Source organism: Etheostoma cragini, chromosome 1 (assembly GCF_013103735.1).
Source record: "Etheostoma cragini isolate CJK2018 chromosome 1, CSU_Ecrag_1.0, whole genome shotgun sequence".
Classification (NCBI taxonomy): Eukaryota; Metazoa; Chordata; class Actinopteri; order Perciformes; family Percidae; genus Etheostoma; species Etheostoma cragini.
In genome coordinates, this window is record NC_048407.1 from 30,194,827 (window position 1) to 30,216,686 (window position 21,860).

The following is a 21,860-nucleotide window of genomic DNA, read 5'->3' on the forward strand; positions in this document are numbered from 1 at the left end:
TGATTGGCTGCTTAGAAATTAAGTGTTAACGAGCAGTTGGACAGGTGTACCTAATAAAGTGGCCGGTGAGTGTAGTCTCTAAAGGTGATTTATTCAATTTTTTTTTTTTTTAAAGAAGCAAAAGAAAATTGCAATACTAAAACACTATTGAGTGAAAATACATAATAATCGCAAATCTAGGACAGATCAAATTGGAACCCATGTATCATGATAGAATGGAACCGGGACAAAAACATAATTCCAGCCCTAATAAGTTAATATTGTATTTACATGGACTTAACAACAACTCTGAAACAACCTATCCTTTAATGTTGCTCAGATGATGACTTAATGTAGATAGATAGCATTTAGTATTAGACTTATGATCCATTAAAAAAATGTTTTTAAAAGACTGATACACAAGAACGGACACCAATTAAACACGACAGCTATACCAGTAATCCCATAAAGTTGACTGGTATTGCAAAGCACTGAACCTCGGGTCAATCAGTTACACAGATCAGTGACAGAGTTACAAGAAGAAATCAGGCGACCAATACATTTATACATTTTATAATTAGATTCCTCAGTAGAGCAGAGAATGTAATAACTCCGACTTGACAAAACAATTCACTTGCACTATATCACTCACACTAAATTTTATGGTGAGATATTTTTAACATCTTCTTTGTCAGATTTACAATATTTTGAAGAGATGGTGCTTCCTCCAGTTTGGCAGGACCTCAAAACTCCAAAGCACATTATGCCATATACACACACTCACTGCTGCTAGTGCTGCTGTCCATCTCCTGACATATCCTCAACAGTCACACTGAAGCACCTTGTATTTTACCAAATGGGTTATCTCTAACCCAACCACATAGTCCACAATAGTACAGTGTGTACATTACAATAACTTCTTTGTCAAAGAAGTAGTCTGTTCTTCACAATGTGTGAACTGGGAGTTCATCATGAGGTCCCCTGTTTGGTTTATATTAAAATAATAAAGCATTTTATAAAGTAAATCACAAGGCTCCAACAGTGGACCTGGGGTGAAAAGCGGGTCAACATGGGGGAAGATGAACAGATTAGCATAAAGAGGGACTCTGTTCCCATTTACTTTACATTTAGATGCTCTTAACCCACAGAGCTACAGTATACACCACAGAGGAGAGAAGTCAGTGGAGCAGTCATCGGCCTTATTACAGAGGAGGGAAGAGCAGAAGAGAGGCAGAAGGGAATGGAAGTGGAGACAGACATGAGCGATGTACAGTGAGACAGTAAGAGAGTTTGACAGATGAGGCAGGTTGAAAGTAAAAAAACAGACAAAGAACACTTGTCGTTCACCGAGTTAAAACAAGAACCTTCTGTACAGCTTGTACATGTTGCCTGCAGCAAGTCTTCAACTGAAACTCCACCAATTCTTATAGCACTTTAAAGACATAAGTATTTTAAGTAATGCGTCTTATAACATACTTAATGGCATGTTATTATTCTTGTGCTATAGAGGCATTTGCAAAAAACATATGAGACAGTTGTAAATCAAACATGAAGTCAAACAACAAAGTACAGCAACTTCTAACTGACTCATAAAATAATTGTAGATCTAATTGGGTAATACAAACACATCTACACAACTAGAAGGGCACTGGGACAGTGCAGACCACTGCCATGCCCATGCTACATGTTGCCCTGTCAACATAAACCTATCCATTGTTATCTGCTTATCCGGTATCAGGTCTTGGGGGCAGCAGCTCCAGGTTTCCAGGCCAGGGTGGAGATAAAACCTCTCCACCTAGTCCTGGGTCTTCCCTCAGGCCTCCTCCCAGCTGGATGTGCCTGGAACACCTCCCTAGGGAAGCGTCCAGAGGGAAAAGGGGCAGCGGCTTTCCTCCGAGTTCCTCACGGATGACTGAGTTTCTCAACCTATCGCTAAGGGAGACGCCAGCCACTCTCCTGAGGAAACCCATTTGGGCCACTTGTACCCGCAATCTGGTTCTCAAAGACCAAGCAACATAGGCGCCGATTTATGTTTTCTCACGGTTGCACACCCTTTAAATAAAAATAGTCACAAACCTTTTGGCATTTTAGACGGCCGACACAAACACACACGGCTATGAACTCAATAATAAAGCCGTAAAGTTGTTTCAAAATGTAAATTGAGGTGAAAAGTTTAACTGACACAACTGGTATCGGCGCTTATGCCCAGCAACCCGTTTGACCCAGAGGTCAACTGTCACCCGCTCCCACTTCCCCCCCTTCTAACACAGCTTCTCAGTGCACAGTACCTTCTCAGCAAGCAGGGGGTGCCAATTTGCTGATTCCCCACATGGTGAAATGTCAGCTAATACAGTAGAAAACATGTGCCATGAAAAAATGCCGCTCCGGGCTGCTGCCCACTTTGCCCGTGCAAAGGCCGCTGCTGGCGAGGGTAGGAACAAAAATTGACCACTAGACCAGCTTTGCCTTCTGGTTTGGCTTTCTTCAACGATGCATGTGAATGTAACCCGTGACCACCCGTGCTGCCCAGATTCTTCGGCCAAACTCTCATTCCATTGTCCCCTCACTTGCGAACAACTCCTTCCCTTTGGGTAAGGACTCATTTCCTTCCCAGTATAGGCACTCCATTGGTTTCCTGCTGAGAACCATGGCGTCAGGTTTGAAGGTGCTGATGCTCTTCCCACACACTCGTCTTCGAACCGATCCAGTGAGTGATGAAGGCCATGGACCAATAGTAGCCCATTCAAAACGCTTCCACCAAGTGTCACGACAAAAATATTACTTTTATTCAATACATTTTAGAAACACCCACCAATTCACATTTTAAGACACTATGCTACTTTCAATATGTCAGCTGACACACTTTAGCAGAATCAAGCACATGCACATTTCCTTTAAAGGAATTTACCCTTTTCTAGTTTGGTATGAGGATTTGTGCTCTCTCCAAATGTTCAGGATTGTGTTCATACATAATCTTTCACCCGGTTCTGGCCAATCTGAACTCTAAACATACCCTAATGTAAATTGTACAGTGTAGTAGGCCAGCATGATTCGCGGCTGAATATGAATCACGGCTTTTCTTTCTCACAAAGTGTAATGATTATTGGACAAATGAACCATGACAAAACTAAACAAATAGACAGTACTAAACATTTTTTTGTGATGCAGTCGGCTCGTAAAATTAAATGAGAGTAAAAAAAAAAGTTAATTTAAAATGAAATCGAGAACAGGGTGAATCGAAATCGCGATTTCATAGCGATTAATCTGGCTCAGACGTTAGTATACATTTAGTAGGAATCCGACTCTGTCCTTTGGTAGCTTCTGTAAATTAGATATCCATGTAGAGCACAAAACTCTGACACCCAGAGACAAACACATTTTGACATAGAGGGAGAGAGTGATTTTGCACTGCATCTCATCTGTGGCAGCCTCGGGCAGCAGCCAGAGGGCCACAGGGAGGAGCCTCATTAGCCGAATGAGTCCATATTTGCTTCCTATGAAGAAGGAGAGCTGTATTCTGCACCGCTTCAACACTTTATTTTCTTCTTCGCATAATCATGTCCCTTCCCTTTCTGGTTCAAAGAGAAGTATTCTGCAGATGCAATGTAGTTATTTTTCAAACCAATCCTACATTTTGCCAGTAATCAAAATTCAATATACAGGCACAGAGCTAAAGTCTTTGCCGAGTTGCAACAGCGAAACATTTGGATGTAGAATGTCTTTTCAGAGAAGAGCACTGAGGAATTAGCTTGCCACATTAATTTATTAATAAATATTTGATGTTGTCTATTGGGGGGTAATTAGTCCTGATTGCTTTCATAACACGTCTTACACTCTGATTGCCACTGATTACCTCTCAGCAGAGTTTTATCTGAATTAGTTTTAGTATTTTCTCCAAAACAAAGTAAAATGTTTTGTACAAGAAAATAAGACATATATGATTTGACTACAGAGTGACAATACCTATAACAGTTTCTTTTTGTATTTACAAGAAGTTAAGGTAGGGAAGTGCACAGCGTCAAGTTATTAGGGCATTTGCCTGCCAATCGGAAGGTTGTGGGTTCTGGTCCCATGCTGAAGTGTCGTTGGGCAAGACACTGAACCCCGAGTTGTGTGTAAATGTGTGTGTTTATCTGATGAGCAGGGGGCACCTTGTACGCCAGCTTCAACCACAGTGTTTGAATGGTTCCTGTACTTTGTAAAAGCGCTTTGAGTAGTCTAGAAAGTAGACTAGAAAAGCGTTATATAAATGCAGTTCTTTTACATTTATTAGCTGGCACTGGGGGCGATGACTGATGATTAGCCAATCAGCGCCAGGGACGGGACTACCGCTGTTGTCAAGCACTGCCAAGCTGTGTTTACATTGACGGCATGTCTTCTCATGTTATCCACAGACAACGCAAACCTGTGATGAAGAGAAGAAATGTATTCCAGCAGGACTACAGAAGACACAATCTTCCACTGTTATACATATTAACATGGCCTATTAGGACTGACAGCAGTACCTGAAGTCTAAGTGACCGTGGCTACACGCAGAGTAATTTATGTCACCAATAATGTGCACTTGTAAGTGTAACCTGGTATCTGAAAGGAAAGCTTGGCAGCATGCTGTGAATAGCTGACCTGTTAAAGTGGTTCTCTAAGAGAGCTGGCTGATCACCTCTGTAAAATGAGACCGCAGAGGCACTGGGTTTAATAACCGGAGAGGAGAGGAGAGGAGAGGAGGTGAGAAAAGAGGAGGTGAGGAGAGAGGAGGTGAAGATGAAGATTAATTAGAGGAAAACATGAATTGAAGATTGAGGATGAATAAGCATATAAAGACAAGAAGAAGGAGGGGAGGGAAGAAAAAGACAGGGACCAGTAAGAGGAAGGAGGGAAAAAGGGAAAGACAACAGAGGAGAGGAGGAAAAGAGACGTAAAGAAGATGAGATGAGGAAAGGGTGGAGGGGAGAAGAAAGGAAAAGGGAAAGAAAAAGAGGAGGGTAAAAAGAGAAGGAGGGCCATAAAAAAGGGAAGGGAGTTCATGAAATCAAAGGAGATGATGGCAGGCGGAGAGGAGAAGAGGATGGAGGGGAAAAAGTAAAAGTGGAGGAGAAAAAAGAAGGAAATAGAAGCAATTGAGAACAGAAGAAAAGAGGGGAGGAAAGGGAAGTGCAAAGGAAGACATAAAGATGAGAGGAGAATAAAGGGAAGAAAAAAGAGAGGAAATGTGGAAGGGGAAGAGAGGAAGGGAAATGAAGGAGGAGATAAGGGTAAGGAGGGAGCGTAAAAAAGAGGGGGGCACATACAAATTAGCTGTCCTTTTCTGCGGCACTCCTGGGTCCAATTTAAACACAAGGCTTTAGAGATGAAGCGTGAAAGTGTGTGTATGTGTGTGTGTGTTTATGTGTGTGTGTATGTGTATGTGTGAGTGGAAAAGTGAAAAAGAAAGAAGGCTCTGCTTCTGACCCTTCAGACCAAACTAAAGACTGAATGGATTCCTCTGACGTCACTTCTAAAACTCGTGGAAAAACAATATAAAACTAGCTCGCCGTTAATAGGGAGGGACGACTGAACAAGCTGGACAGGTAGGGGGTCGGGATGGGTTCCTCAGGTCTTACCTGTCTCACAGTGGCGTCCTGTAAATCCTGAGGGACAGACACATGTGTTTGGAGACACACAGGTCCCGCCGCTCCTGCATCCCTCCTCACAGAAAGCTAGAAAAAGAGAAAAATGTATTTGTAGAGTTTGTCTTTATATCCTGGATATCACAGCAGCTGCAGCAGGAGCAGCACAAAAAGGCTTTGAAGTCCTGCAGTGCAACGTTTTATGAAAGCATTACAAAGTGCAAAGTGGTTCATTTTTAAATGCAGTGTAATGTCCAAATGTTTTGTATCTAAAAGTGTGGCATGTTAACAATAAATACGTTGTTGGTCATGTTCCCACACAAAACCAAACATGTGTCTGTCACCTGGTTGGATTTTCGGTGTGTATGTGTGTGTGTGTGTGTGTGTGCGTGTATGTGTGTGTGTGTGTGTGTGTGTGTGTGTGTTTGACCACGCAGAGCAACCCTACGTGCAAAACGTCAGTTCATCTCCCAGCACAAAGCACTTTAAGACAAAGTAAAGACTCAAAGAAGCGTCATTTGAAAACTTGAACGATTTAAAGACTGTAGCAGGTGATCGCAGAGCAGTTTGGAATCTGGCATGGTACTGATCCCAAAACTAAGGATGTGCCAAAGATCAGACAGAAGGGGTCGTGCTCTAGCTTCTTCCTATTGTCATTCAGTACTTTCATTACTTTGGGACTAGCACTGTCCATTGCACGCTATCTGTCCAGCACCAAACGGCACACAAGGTTAACGACTATTTTACTAACTTTTTTGTTGGTGGGAATAAACCGGACCTAAAAGGAGACAATATTGGCCCTTACATTTAAGTAGGGACAGAAAAATGACTCTAAATAAATCGTTGTGTTTTCGTGCATTTTTTGGGGGTGCGTTTTCAGCATGTTGTGGAGTTTCCCTATACCCCAAGTGACCAAAATAAAAACATTCACACAGCTTTTAGTTTTTACTTATTATAACAAGCCGTTACATACAGTATTTAATGAGCTTAGACAAAAATACTCTTGCTAAAACTTCCAATGCACTGTTCAGTGGATGCAATGGCTTTTTAATGACTTTCTGTAGGAGTTACACCAGATACAGTAGGGCCAATATTTCTTCCTGTTGTATGTGAGCAGTGTTGGCCTAGAGCAACCCGAACAACTCCTTTGTATGGAGACTTCCTATTTTGATAAATGTAAGTGAAAACATGTTAATTCGGCTGTGTCACACCCTGGTAATTATTTCTTCATTTCATTTTGTTATGCCAGCAGTATGGTTGGTGTGTTTTGGTTTTCTGTTTGTCTCCCTCATTCGCCACAGTGTGTGGACACGCCCCCTCCTGCTGCTCTCTTTCTGCACCTGGCACCAATCCCTAATCAGCACACCTGCAACTCATCGGCTCATCATCCACCTTTAAAGACCAGTCTGACTTTCTTCTCCCTGCAGGATTGTTGTTTCCTACCAGTGATCTAGTTCACCAGCTTGTGTTATTTATTCCAAGTCAAGTTACCTGTTCTTGCCCTGACCTGTTTGCTCTTTGCTCCAGAAATAACTCATCTTCAGATTCCACTGCCTGCTCAGCCTTCTCCAGACCCAACGCCTCTACTGCCAGCTCACTCTCACTGGCTAATAAAACAGTCTTTTTTACGCCATTGAAAACATTGGTTAAAATGAATAATTAATAAAGACTGCTTCTCCTGCATAACTGAACTCTGAATTATGTATCTGTTCTTTATAAGGTTTATTCTCAAAGTTGGGTTGTACTAGTAGGACAGCACAAGGATAAGAGATTTTATTGTGGATACTCAAGCTTGGCTCCAAGCTAAGTCGACTGCTTTTATGTAAGACATTTATCCTGAGAAGCACTTTACAAAGACACACACACAGATTGTGGCAGAGGTGTCATGCTAACCTCGGGAGCACATGTGTACTTCGGTGTCCAGGACTACGCCCCTAGCTGAGCTACTGTCGCCATACTCACACGTGATACACTCCGCCTCCTATTTTAACCTGTAAGATGCATCTTACAAGTGCCCAGTGTTGCTGGTAAGCCCACGGCACAGTGCATACAAAAAACAAAAGTCCTGTTAACTAAAATACATAACAGATCATTTGTCTTCCAAAACAATATACACATGACAAAGCGTGACATGAAATGAAAGCATTTTCTGACCTGCCACCACTTTGGTCAAAGTCTTGTTAAATTTAAAACAGCTTAGAGTTATGGAAAGATCACCTGCGTGCCTTAAATAAAGCAGTAAGGGTGCAAGCTGTAGTCTGCCTTGTTGAAATGATGACTTTCTATACTTGACCATCAGCAGAGACTTTAGACCTTCTCCCTACAGTAAGTGCCAGGTCATACCTAAAGCAGCCACAGTGGCTCATTTGTCTTTCTGCTAAATACGTTGGAGTATTCCATAAAAAATAATAGATTTAGTGTGGTGTGTGGGTGCTTTTTTTTGTTGTAGTTGCTGTTATAAATGCTGGTGTGACCCAGGCCTGTGAGTTATATATGCTTGCTTTCGGTGCTACAGAGGACATTCTTTCTTTGCCACCACCACGTTGACGGCAGTCTCAAAAACAGGACTTAACCCTCATGTTGTCCTCGGGTCAAATTCGACCCGTTTTCAATTTTTTTATCACAAGAAATGGGCCTTTGAAATAAGCGCTAAAAAGTTCAACATTAGAAATACCAAACAACTTTGGAAAAAACATCAAAAAGCACCCACAACATTGAAAAAGTGACACAAATGTTGGAAAAAGCAATAACAGCGTTTCATGGTTGATGGGAAAACAAACCAAGGGTTAAAATTAAAGGTCAAACCTGGACCAATGGGGATAATAAATGTAATGTTTAACTTTGACAGGGCATATATTGCTCCATCCCCAGTCAAATTTAGATTCAATGTGGTTACAATATGCATACAGTATTGTTACTGATCGCCTACAGAGCTACCTGCATCAGTCATGACGTGACATTCACCTTATCCCTGAGTGTGTGCGTGTACGTGTATAAAAGCGTAAGCGTACAACTATCTCTTCGCCTTTTGTTTGAAGCAAACCAGCAGTGCAAATGATTGCAATTTGTTCTGTGAGCGCACAGGGTGTGATGCATCAACATGGCTCAGACAAACACATGGAGGAGAACGGGAAGGTTGAGGAGAGTGGGCAGAAGAATGTACTCCAATAGACAAAAGGAAGAGCAAGACAGTGAGAAAGTAGTTAGTCAGTGCTTAAAGCGAGGAGGATTAAGGCAAAAAGGGGGCAGACTTAATTGAGCAAGTTCATTAAAGAGAATTAATTGAGTATTTCTAAGCTTAATTGACGACATGATTTGAAAGATGAGCCTTAATGGGCTGAAAAATCTATTTATATTCACATACATAGGGTGTGTGAGTGTAATGTCTGTGCGTGTGAATAATCTATGTGAAACAGCTTGTCTCCCTTTGGTTTATGAATCCAAAGAAACATAACTTATCCGTGTAAATTATCACCCTGGTGTTTAGGAACAAAATGGCCAAATATACAAACGAATGCACAAGTGCAATAAATAAAAGCAGAGTCCCATGCCAGAAGCTATTAGAGCCATTAATTTGACTGGTTCCACTATTTAAGAAGTTCTATCAGGCCCTCATTAGGAGCCTGATTGCTTCTGTACTAATAAACCTCACATAAAAATTAATTACACTTATATTGACTCAATCTATCTCCAACTCTAATTATCATTTCACCAGCATCAGCATAATGTCGCCTCCCTGTTGAACTAATGACTTCCAAAGATGAGGGGGCTTCACTGGGGGTGGGGGTGTTGTATGTTTTTTAAAACTCAACATTTTTCAATCACAGCGGCAACAATTTTCTTGCCCACAGACAACCATTCATTCCCAGTTCCCTCCAATAATTTAAAAAACTTTTCTCCCCATTGAAACTCAAATTATTATTATTATTATTATTATTATTATTATGTATTAACGTACAAATACCAGTGTTATTGATGCAGTCCATTTGGATTAAAATGCACATTAAAACTCACTTTGAGATCTTGTCACGCAGGTAAATGTATGATGGACAATGTCAAATTGACTTTATTACAGATATTTTGAATTTGAAAGAATAATATCTCATTAACAACTTCACTTCAAGCTGGATTTGTACTCTTCTGTCTAGGTTTGATTTATAATTTAGTGTAGGATATGATTTGTCCATTGTTGGATAGTTGACATTTATGGCTGAAATGCACTGCAAGCCACGTGTTAACGCACAAACTGTCACCTACTCCCGTTTATATAAAGATAACAATCGGGACAAGTTTTGCTTGAAGAAGCTAACCTCGGCTTTGACTTAACTTTGATAACTGTGTGTGGCTTTTTTTCCATTGCAGCAATGCGACGAACCAATCACGGCCCGTCCTGCTAGTAAAGGATGTGTTGTTTTTGAAGTAAAATCCAAGTGAAATTCAGCGAGGTTTACACACTTTTACCTTGCAGGTAAAGGGCAAGGCTACAGTATGGTGTGCATTCTATACCTGATTGCGATTGTGTTTACACTCTTTCAATCAGTTTCTGATAGAGAGTGGGAAATGGCGACAAGACCACTGGCCCTTTAAATTGGGCATGAACAGCATGTGCTCTCTGAGGGCTTTTTTTTCTAAGGCAAGAACTTCATGTGTTCAGCTGCAGGTATCTTTTTGTTTACACAGACTATGCATATAAAGTGTTATTCCCGGATAAGATTGAGAAGAGAATAACAATGTGCTGCAGAGCATAGGCGTCCCATACCACTGAAGAGGATTAAAGCTAATTCACATCCTATGAAAACAAACTCAAAAAGATGAGCAGCATAGCTACAATGTATTATTTTCCCTTTCCGTCTCCTTTGGTTCTAAGAATCAATCTGCATATACATATATCTTGTGACAGCAAAACTTGATGTTTTACCATTGATGCTATAGATCGCTATCCATGCTCCATTGTTGCTGGTCATATCTCAATCCCCAACACTTCAGCTCCATTCTTCATCTTCCTCTACTACTTTGTGTGCCTTGTATCATCTCTTATTCACACTTTCCCAAACCCTTTTTTCTCTCATAAACCCTGCTACAGCGACAAATAGCCAGTGCTGAGACTGAGAAGAGGAGACTGACCTCCGTCATTTTAGGCCCTGTGACCTCCAGCTTAACTGAGTCTGTTGCTGACTCATAACTTCCCGAGACATGCTTATATCCACAGATTTGCTATTTGAGTTTCCCATTACTGCCCTAGATTGCTTTCCAGTGGGTGGTGAGAATGGAATCATTCCACTCGGTGCCGTGGCTAACAGCCACGTTCACGGTCGTTGGGCGTCCAAGGATCCGTCTCAGAATTAAGAGCAGGAATATCACAGAGAAAGCCAATGGATATTCCACAATCCACAGTTGGTATTAAAGGAGAAAGGGGATATTTCTAATTAAATGGTAGAATAAAACTGAGTTGATAATTGTGCCCCGTGGTGTAAAGCACAGCTCATGACACTTTTAGCCTATTGATAATCATCTCATCTCTAACTTAAAGTGTAAATTGCAAGAGTTTAAAGTTTTTACTATATGTAACGTGAAAGAGTCACTCAAAGCCCCAAGTTGGGACACTCATGAATGAGCATTAGCCTCAAAGTGCTCACAATGCGCTTACTCATACAAAACAAACAATATCTACACACTATAAACAGAAACAATCTAGACAGGTTGAGGCAATAGTGCAATGAAGAGTGCAAAGCACGCAGGAGTAAATTATAATTATGATAGTTATTATTTTAATTATGGAGCATAGGCAAAGGGTGCTGGAATATAGCAGTACAGTTAAACTTACAGTGGTACGCATCCATTTCTCTGAAAGATAGCAATTTTTATGAATCCTAGAAGGTAATTAAACACTTACAGAGATTTGGAATCCTCAAACCATCAAGACGAAATAATAGTCCACCTGCTGCATGATAAAAATGAGTTTTAACTTCTTTCACTCTGTTTTCTGTCCTACAACTAGCTATCACCTTTGGATTAGGGAAATAAGGGAGTTGCAACCTAGGAAACAGGTTGACATCTTTTTGATGGTGCAGCACATGTGATATTTTTTCATCCAGGTGGTTAGAACAGTCTTTGAGGTAACAGTAATGCACGAGAAGCACAAACTGTGGCTAGGTCACTCATAGTGATGGAACAGAGCATTATCCAGCTCGGACCTTTTTAAGTTCTTTAAGCTCATTGTTGGGGTTTTGTGGTACATGTGTTGAATGTGTTCTGAAAATGATATACATTCTGGAGTGTATTTTTTTTAGATTTCACACTTGTCCATTTCGAACAGATGCACATCTGTTTCTAAAAATATATCTTAACTTAAAATGCAAACTCATACTGTATGTTTTCATGCCTCAAGTCTAATTTAGTTTTGTATTGTAAGCCTAATTAAGGGCTAGGGTTCTCCAAAATATTAAGTAATGTATTTCTACAGTAATCAGTCAATACACTTTGGATTTGGACAATTTCTGATACAGTATGTGTCCGCTTGGTAAAGACAGTTTGGCTGGTTGCTGTCTGTGCTGTTGGAAGGACAGTTGGTTCTGAAGTCAGTGACAGCCAGAACAAAGGTCAGAGTCAGCTTGGACTGCATGGCTGTGTGTCCCAGTAGCATTTAAGCACTGCTGACATCTTTCTTTTAGTCTGACGTTTGGGTCAGCCACTCTCACAAACCCCGACTCCAGCAGCAGCAGCAACAAGCTCTGATAAACCCAATGTACTCTATGCCCATCACCCAATAGCTGGCAGACACATTTAGAGACTAACTGGTGAGGAAAGGACCAAATCATAGCTTAAAGGAGGTATCATCAGACAAATGTTCAAATGAATGTTACTGAGAGTTGGCTAGGTGTTTAAAAATGTGACTAAATAAGGTTGCTAAAAAAAAATAACCATAATAATATTGGTTCTAGAATGTAAATCTGTCATAGCTGTGTTTCTGTTGCAGCTGGTTTTGCAGATGTCTTGCCTGCTAGTGGCTAAAAAAGAAATGACGATTGCAGTTTTTAAATCTAAAAATGTTTTCAAACAGATGTAGCTATTACAAAGAGGGATAGAATGTACTTTACAACACAAAACAGAGAGTTAGACACACATATCCTCAGTAGTTCTGGCACTCAAACAGAGGGTTATCTAGAAAAAGAAGTCCTTAGTCCTCTTCCTCTCTGTCTCCAAAAGAAACGGGTCTCAAAGGAAGAAAGAGGATTCCCTCTCTGCAGTCTATGTATAATTTTCCGTGCTAATGAATGCAGAACAGCAGGCTTAACGGCAGAGGTTGAAGTCCACTGTCAGCGTGCAAGGAAGAGCTGAGCAGGGCAGAAACTTGGCTAAAAAAGCATTAAAGCCAACCCATTTACTCCTAAAAATGCCTCGCTTTGTTAAGCATCAGAATCCAGCCAGTTCACCCTTCGTTGTACTCTCTGTTGGGCATTTACTGAACATCACAGACAATGGCCCCACTTACAAGACAATAAGGACCCGGGCCAGGCGGTCGGCATGGATTAAAGTAGCGTTAAGGATGCCATAATGTATCTGCAAAGGGTTGAAAGGGTGGTTGATCAATACCGCTGACATGGCAATTAATTCCACCGGGTGCTTTCAGAGATTTCTCATTCTGGAACGCAGCTCAACACATTTTAAACTGCTCAAGGATAATGAGTGACCAGCATTGAGACCCACATAGATTACCAAATAAAACTAGAAATAATTTATGATAGCAGGTGACACTATTACCTCTTTATCTTAAATTATGTTTTTCTCTACTGCTATTAAAAGGCCACTCTTAGCCGTTCCAACTCTTATCATTAAAAAGGTGCCTTTTTACTGTCATTTAAAGCACTTACATACTGTATATAGAAACAACACTTGTCCCCTGCATGTAACAGATCCTTTACACAGGAGCAGTGGGCACCTCAAGGGGAAGTATTTTCTTTACTCACTTACTCCTAAATCACTTTGTTATTTTGGAAACAATATCACAATATATTGAAAGTGCCACTATAGACAAAAAGATTATTTTCACTAAAATGACGCTTAATTATAATAGCCTAATTTTGCCCAATCATCTTTTTTGCATGAAGTTTGGGTGATGTGATACATTCAGTCCTCGCAGATGTGATCTTTAATTAAATCAGGCCTGCCAGTAAACTACAGAGACCATCAATCATTACACCTATGGCTGTAGAGTGTGCAGAGAGACAGTTGGAAATGTTTTCTCTATAACCAGATGGCAGCAGAAGACTGAGCAAACACTAAGATGCCATTAGTTTATGTTTGATAGGGAGAATAAAAAAAAAAAACATGAGCAAACTGACAAACGGATTTGTTTCCGTGCCGTATTTTCTAGATGTAAAACAGCTGCCAGTGTTTAAATGTCTCAGATTCTTGCTTTCACTTGAAACCATGTTTATTGTATTTTTTCTCTAGTCATTACGTTTCAAGGCAGCACAATACATCTGCATTTGTTTGACAACATTCCTCACAGCCCCGCTTATCCACTTTAAAATCAGAGGATTGATGTCTCAAGAGTTAAACTGATCTCTTAAACGCATCTTCTATAATCCAAAAAATCCAAAACCACAAGTATATAAATATCCACAAGTAAGAGGCTGCCCTTAAAAGACTCCCCAATGCTGTCTTTTGGCTTCAAATGTATGATGAGAATTGGGTTATGTACTCAGATTTACATAAAATAGGCATGTCATGAATTTGTACCTGGTTTAAATGATGGAGGTGACAGATGTATTGCTACTAATCAGGAAGAGATGATTGACAGTGAAGTAAGAGTGAACTACACTCCCACAATGAAGATCATATTATTGTTTTATTGAACTAGGAAGAGGGAGTAGAACTCCCCCTGAACAACAGCTGTGGTTGTGTGGCACTAGCACACAGAATCAACAATGAAAGTAACAATGAACCAAATGAAGATGTTAACACTTTCATTCCTTTGTTTGTGTGAATAAATGATGCCAGATCTTGTCAGGAGCAAAGGTGGAAATGACATAAGGTAAGTAGCACAGAACAGAATTGTCCACAATAATAGTCCACAAAGAAGGAAAGTTATCTTTTGCCCATTCAGCAGCTAATGAAAACATCGAAACATACACACATTACATCACCACACTGACAGTACAAATAGTCTACGCTATCAATACAATAAACACAATTTAAGAAAAATACCTTAATAAGAACAATAAATCATGCCGCTACAATGTCACAAAACCTCTAGTAGAGGAGGTTGTTGATGATAGATGGATTTACAAAGTGTTGGACTTTGACACAAGAACAGGTTTTCTTCCTCATTTTTTTCCCAATAGCTAACACCAGCACCATCTTTCCCTCACCTCAATAAAGTGGCAGCCAGCACCAATCAGCAGACAGAAACAGTTAGTGACTATCTAGTTACAATAGTGGAGCATTTAGTAGCTGATTATTAGACTTACATCATAAGATGAACACAAATAAAACTCCAAAGACATATAATGTTGTTCTGTGTCTGCTGGATGGGTGCTGACAAGTTTGCCATTACAACACAATACACACACACACACACACACACAAATGTTTCCCTGCCTATATTTGGATACTAAGTGTAGGTGTGTGGGTGTGTGGGTGTGTGCACCTTTATAGATGCATTTATGTGTTTGATAACTTGCTCAATTGAAGGACAAATTAAGTTTAAAAAAGTTTGGAGAATTTCCGTTTAAAACAGTTCTTCTGTTTGGTATTTATATGTAGAAAACGTTATTGCTTGTATTTCACGGCTTGGTTGAATACTTGATTCGGATTGGTCAATCATGGCATTCTGCGGTCTGCTAAGCATAACATGCCATTAATAAGCATAATAGGCCGTTGCAAACATAGCAGAGCGTTGCCATGTATGCAGTTGTGATCACTTTGAAGGACATCCATCAATCCGCAGAAGAAAGTCCGGTTAATTTCTCAGCTGTGGCAAAAAAGTGGGTAAAGGTGAAACAAGATCCTGTCCTCCAATCCAGGCAATGGCGGCAGCTCTTGGTATGCGCCTTTCGCTTCATTTACAGTCTATGATCACTATGCACTAACTTCAGCTGTCTGGACAATATTCAGCCTACATTGCAACATTACGTTTCCAGATTTGTCCACTCTGTGCAAAAAACGTCAGTATGAATATTCCCAAAAGTAGTCCCATTCATGTCAGGGACCTGCACCAGGGTTGTTTTTGCTGTGATGACCACCTCGCTCTCCATTATTCCTTACATAAATAAAATTGTTGTTTCGAGTTAATGAAAAATAACTTAAATCAAGTTCATCTCACTTTTTTTTCCTCGACTGAATGAGTGTTTAGCAAACATTAACTGGCTGTTCAAGCCACGTCTGGATGATTTTATCTATATTCATCTGTGGACGAGTGTTTGGGGGCATGAACCTATCAGAGCAGTAAGAAGGGGAGGAACAGGGACGCCCTTGGCAGCTGGATGTGAGGAGCTTTCATAACCAGGGGTGGTGCAGGATGTGAGGCTCCCTCTATCTGAATCCATTACCGAGACACACAGTTAGGCAGCTGACAACACTGTTTTCTCCAGCCTCTGCTGTTTCACTGATAAGACGAAGTTTACTGCTGAGAGGCGGGAGATGTCACGGTAGAAATACCCATGATGCATGCAGCTGGATTCGGCAGGAGAGACATGCATCACATTGTGTCATGATGTGAATTTGATTTTAATTGAGGAAGATTGTACTGAAAAGATGTCACTTGTTGATCCAGATTGACGATGTCTTTTAGTCTTTGGTTTTCTGTTACATTGAAGGCTGCAATTTCTAGCTACAATGAAAAATTCACTATTTTGTATTTATATTCCTCTGTCACAGGGGTATAATCCAAAGAGTCAGTTCACCAAACACACACACACACACAAACAAAAATACTATCTGTCAATATAGCTTCCTCAGATTCAGATGTCTGCCTCCACCAAAGATCAGTGGACATACTGTACACATAATACTTGCATATCTGAGAAGGAATTAGCCAAATCTCATTATGTCCCAACACAAAGTTATTCCCTTCAAAGATACTGAACATAAATGGCAAGCAGAAAAAGGCTAAAAAGCATGAATACTTTGAATACTAGGCCTGTCACTGTCGCACTGACAGACAGCACATGGAAGAGCCGGAGAACGGATGAGAGGTGAGAAATAGACAGATGGTAAGAGAAGAAAGAAGAGACGTAAAATGATGGAAGTGACAGCTGAGAAATCTGCATTAAAAGAAGCTGCGGATGCAAAGTGAATTTGGATATGCATGGGTGTGTGTGTGTGTGTGTGTGTGTCACATGCAGATGGAAGCCCCACCAGGCGGAGCAGCTGCTGTATTAAATGCAAGTGAAGAGAACAGAAACCATGGTATCATCCTCTAAGCCAGGAGATGGCTGCTGTTTCACTTCCTTCCCTTTGTCATCACACTAACATACATCACACTAACATATATCACACTAACATATATCACATTAACATATTATCACACTAACATATATCACACTAACATATATCACACTAACATATCATCACACTATGAAGTACTGCAACATGTGTTAAAAGTTCCATAGCACTGTACAAATAATAAGTCCAGCTTTCAAAATCTCACTCAATCTAAAGTACTTAAGTATTATAAGAAACATGTACTTAACTTAGATAACAATATTCAATATGCTCATTATAGGTTTTTACACCTTAAACTGAAAATTAACGATACTTGGAAAATGAAAACAGCGGAGTAAAAAAGTAGCCTACAGTACTTCCCTCTGAATTGCAAAGTATAAAGTAGCATTCATTTAAAATACTCAGGTAAAGTAACTCAGAATTGCACTTGGGAACAGTATTGATGTAATTATACTTTTAGTAACTTTTCCCCACTGTTGTATGCAAATGTTAGCATGCTAACATACTAACTAAGATGGTGAACATTATTTAATAAAACATTAGAAATAATTACCTACTGCAGGTGTTTACTGTTTTTATATGTTGTATCCATTGTATTTACTTATTTATTACAGACATACATACCATAATATCATATGAATAACAATATTTTGTATTTTTTGTGTGTATCAAGTAGTTCCTTACTACCAGCTGCTTTTTTGGTGGTAAATGTCTCTCTCTCTCTCTCGCTCTCTCTCTCTCTCTCTCTCGCCTTCAATTAAAAACATCAAATTACAATTTGTCCAAATATCCAGACAGTACACAGAAACATTAGCACAAACAAAACATTACAATGGATTTACCTTTATGTGTGTGTGTGTGTGTGTGTGTGTGTGTGTTTGTGTGTGTCTGTGTGTGTGTGTGTGTGTGTGTGTGTGTGTGCTGTGGGTCTGGCCCTCCAAATTTAGAAACATGGCAATTAGTTGGAGAAAAAACCTGGATGTCAGATTCGGACAATCAAACACGCACCCTGCCACACCACAGACACATATCATGGATCTATGCAGGTACAGTACTTCCTGTCTCTTCCTTTCTGCATCTTTTTTTATTAATATGAAAGCAGCAATTGTAGATGGATCACATCTGGATTGTGACAGGAGCATGGACAAAATGACCTCAAGAACAACCAAAGTCAATAACTATTAGTAGACACATTTATACAACGACTTGTGATCCACATCTCTGTGTCCTTCAGTTGATCAGAGGAGGGCTAAGATAATTGATTAGCTCATTTCCCAGATATCCAATAATATCACTCAAAACTATTTTTTTCTCTCAGTAATTAAATCACAGCTTCTGGCAGGATGGAAATAGGGTTACTGCGTTACACATTAAATGACAGCAGATCTCTCCTGCAGGGGATCTAATGCAAACCTTCTTCAATACAATTTATATCAGGGGAAATTATTTTGCCTTGGCTCATCGACTCTTTTGCTGTCAGAGTGCACAAATGTGTATAAAAGAATGTAATAAAATACAGAATGGGAGAGGAGGTTGAACACTTTGAGTAAAGTGCGAAACACAATAAGATTCTCACCATCAAATATAAGTTGTGTCCAGGTCAGTATCAGATGTCTATGGCATTAATCTCCACAAGTGATCCGTGAAAGTACCTAATCAAAAATATTCTTCAGTTGCGTTGAACTGGTGTCAAAGAAACCTTGTATCACAGAGACGTCAAGTCTTTAGGCGGGTACTAAGTCCAGTTTCAAAGCAGCCAAGTCATGTTCTCATTTGTGTTACTTAAAGGTGCTATAAGCAATGTTGGGTGACGGCACTTCTTGTTGACGTCAAACAAAACGAGGCTAGCTCATCCCTCCCTCCTTGTCATTCGTCCTTTCTCCCTCCCTTCCATGCTTCTGCGCACTAACCCCCTCACCCCAAAATCCTTCTTGTCGGTTATTGGCTGGAACGCTGGAAGACTGTTTGGTGGTGCAGGTTGGCACAGTTTATTTTTGTAGCCATTTTTAGACCCTGGGCTGTCTAAAGAGACCGCGTGGTTTTTACAGTATGTTCTGAGTGCAGCTTGTTCGCTGTATGTGACAAAACATTTTGTAGCTTAAAAAATGTGTGACGTGGCTTGGAGCACTTTTAAATCTGAATTAAGTCCAAGTTATAAGTCTCAAGTTTTGATGCTGTTACATTAAACATTATTGGACTGCAAGTATTTCCTCTACTGTTCTGTGTGTGTGTGTGTGTGTGTGTGTGTGTGTGTGTGTGTGTGTGTGTGTGTGTGTGCAGCCTGCAGCCTTCAATAAATCAGTCAGGCCTACAGATCTCAACTAAAGTGTTTTGGAGCCTGGAGCCTCTGGGCTTTGTGCTTTTCAGTCCCAATCGAAACCCTGTCTGTATTTGAAAACTGGCTTCTTCTTTTGTTAACACTACAGCTATGTACTAGATACATCTCTTTATGCTATTAGTACAGGTTGGAAATTAAATTCAGAGAACAGCGAAGGTAACACATTTGGTTCCGTGTAAAATAAGTTTTATTTTAATTTCCAGTTGATTGGACAAGGGAGTAGGCATCTAGAGAAATTCCGCCAACATAAGATGGTGAGCCTAACTTTGTCAAAAGATTAAATATTGCACACATATCCAGTGTTTTACACTTGTTCCTATTGAGGCACATAAAAAGATATTGGAAGAAAGTTGTGACTTCATTCACTTTTACAGTATATGAAGACTTCTTAAGTCAACAGTGCTTATGGGTCAGTGGCCTCCTGGGTCCCATGTCCATGGTTTTTACAGTATGGATGTGTAAATATAAGATTGACAATGAGACAATGAGATTAAAGCAACTACTTTCCAAGAGTCAACATATATGTAAAAGATATAAAATTGTGCACATGGAAACACCTGGCATGAGTTCTATATCCTCTTCTTGTCTCACCTGTACCTTAATGCTATGGAGAAAAACCAGCCAAGGACACAAAGAGACAAAGAGCAAAAGGAAAAAGTACAATACAACCATAAAACACTGATAAGATGCAACTACTGAACCAAACCAGACTCACTCAGTAGTCTAATCCATTTCTCAGTGGACCCTGCTGGCCACTCTGACAGAAGCTGTCAAGCCATAAAACACATGTGTACACGTTGACTCTGATTTTTTTTTTTTTCACATTCTCAACCCAAAATACTCCTGGAATATTAGCGGTAGCAACAGTACCAGAGCTGTTCTTAAGTTTTTTGAGGCAAGTGTAAAATCTCAAATCAAGTCTGTCAGAGCAAGTCTTCATGAGCAGGTTTCTGCATGCTGACAAAGTCAGTTTCAATTACGTCTCAAGACCAAGCCACATCTCATGTCTTCATTTCATTGACTTCAGTCGAGCCTGTGTCTTAATTCTAAGCTCTATTACAAAGTACAAGAAGTGCATAAAGATAAGTACAATTAAGATGTTTTATCATAGCAGTTGCAGCAGAAACTGAAGTTGGTGTTCTGTTTGTTTTCATGTTAAACAAAGAGTGTTCTTTTCACAGTTTTAATACTGTACTGACGCAAGACAGAACACACTACAGATCAGATGGAATGAGGACAGAATACTAGATTTTCGCCTGGTGCATTACTAGAGTGGATCTGATAGAGCTGAACACAAAAGAGTATTTTCCTCTTCGCTGCATAGCAGCTACATCTAACAGCAGGGCACAGACTAAACATAATTGCCTCAAATTATAATTGCTACAAAGCTTCAAAAACAAGTAGCACACTTCTTTTTTTCTTCCACATTTGCAATTAATCATAGCTTCAGATACTGTGGTTTCCACCCAATTAAATGTTGTAAAACACTATGCCCTCCAGCACAGAACTACACAGCAGAGAAGCCACTAAATGTTTGTTCCTATCAAAACGGGATGAAGGGAACCAATAATTATGTAAACTGAAAAATTACACGCTTCCGCTTGTAGGGGAAAATGAAGGCTAAATCCAACACCCCTCCACCCCACCATCTCATTTCTCTTTTTTCCCATCCCTGCAACCGCCGCCCCCCCTTCTCAGAATACATTAGCTGTAAGCTGGTTGCAACATTGTTCCTCTGTGATTAGCTCCGATAGCACGATGAGAAAAGCATGAGTCAATGCCTTTGTCCTCTGCCCCGCTGTTTAGCCACACTTCTCAAATCCTCTCTATTTAAAACCCCTTTGTCTATACAAACCAGTCCTAGGGAATGAAACGGACCATTAACAAGATTACCTCACTCATTCTGCTGCCGACAAAGGCTCCGCAATAGGCTGCTGATCATTAGGCTGGCAGCGGGAACAATGCTGATCTATAATCTTATGCCGTGCGCCAGCAATTTTGCTGCCTCCCCAGCAGAATTGCATTACAAAAGGAGGAGGCAGAGAAAGACAGAGCAAGGGAGAGGAAGAAAGAGTAAGTAAAAGGTAGAGGGAGTCTTAACCCCTCTTCTCACATCCAGTTAACACAGACAATCAATAGCAGGGGAATTGGCTCTTGAGATGGAGGCCTTTATTTATGTGCCCCCTGCAATCATCTTAGCGGGCGGACAAGGGGCAACTGCTGGCCGCTAGAAGCTGGGTACTTGGCAGATGCGGGGTTAAACTTGAATCTACATTACAAATGTAATTACCAAGTGCACTTACAAGCAGAGTATTTCTAGGGGTGTGAATCTTCACTGGTCTCAACGATTTGAATCGATTCAATATCACAATGTATCACGATACATCACCTCCTTAATATTATTTCATATTGCTACACATGGTTTTCATCAACAAATTCAAACAGTTGATATGAACTCCCCTTTTCATTGTATCTGCTCTTAAAAAAAA

General features: G+C 40.2%; 1 protein-coding gene across 1 annotated transcript in view; it reads right to left on the reverse strand.

Annotated features, from left to right (window-relative positions):
* The window catches only part of LOC117945645 (protein kinase C-binding protein NELL1-like), a 248,258-nt gene that overhangs the window by 26,678 nt on the left and 199,720 nt on the right, over positions 1 to 21,860 (reverse strand). The window contains exon 15 of the mRNA XM_034873266.1: positions 5,580 to 5,675. Coding sequence (XP_034729157.1) covers positions 5,580 to 5,675 — 96 coding nt within the window. The remainder of the gene's footprint in view (positions 1 to 5,579; positions 5,676 to 21,860) is intronic.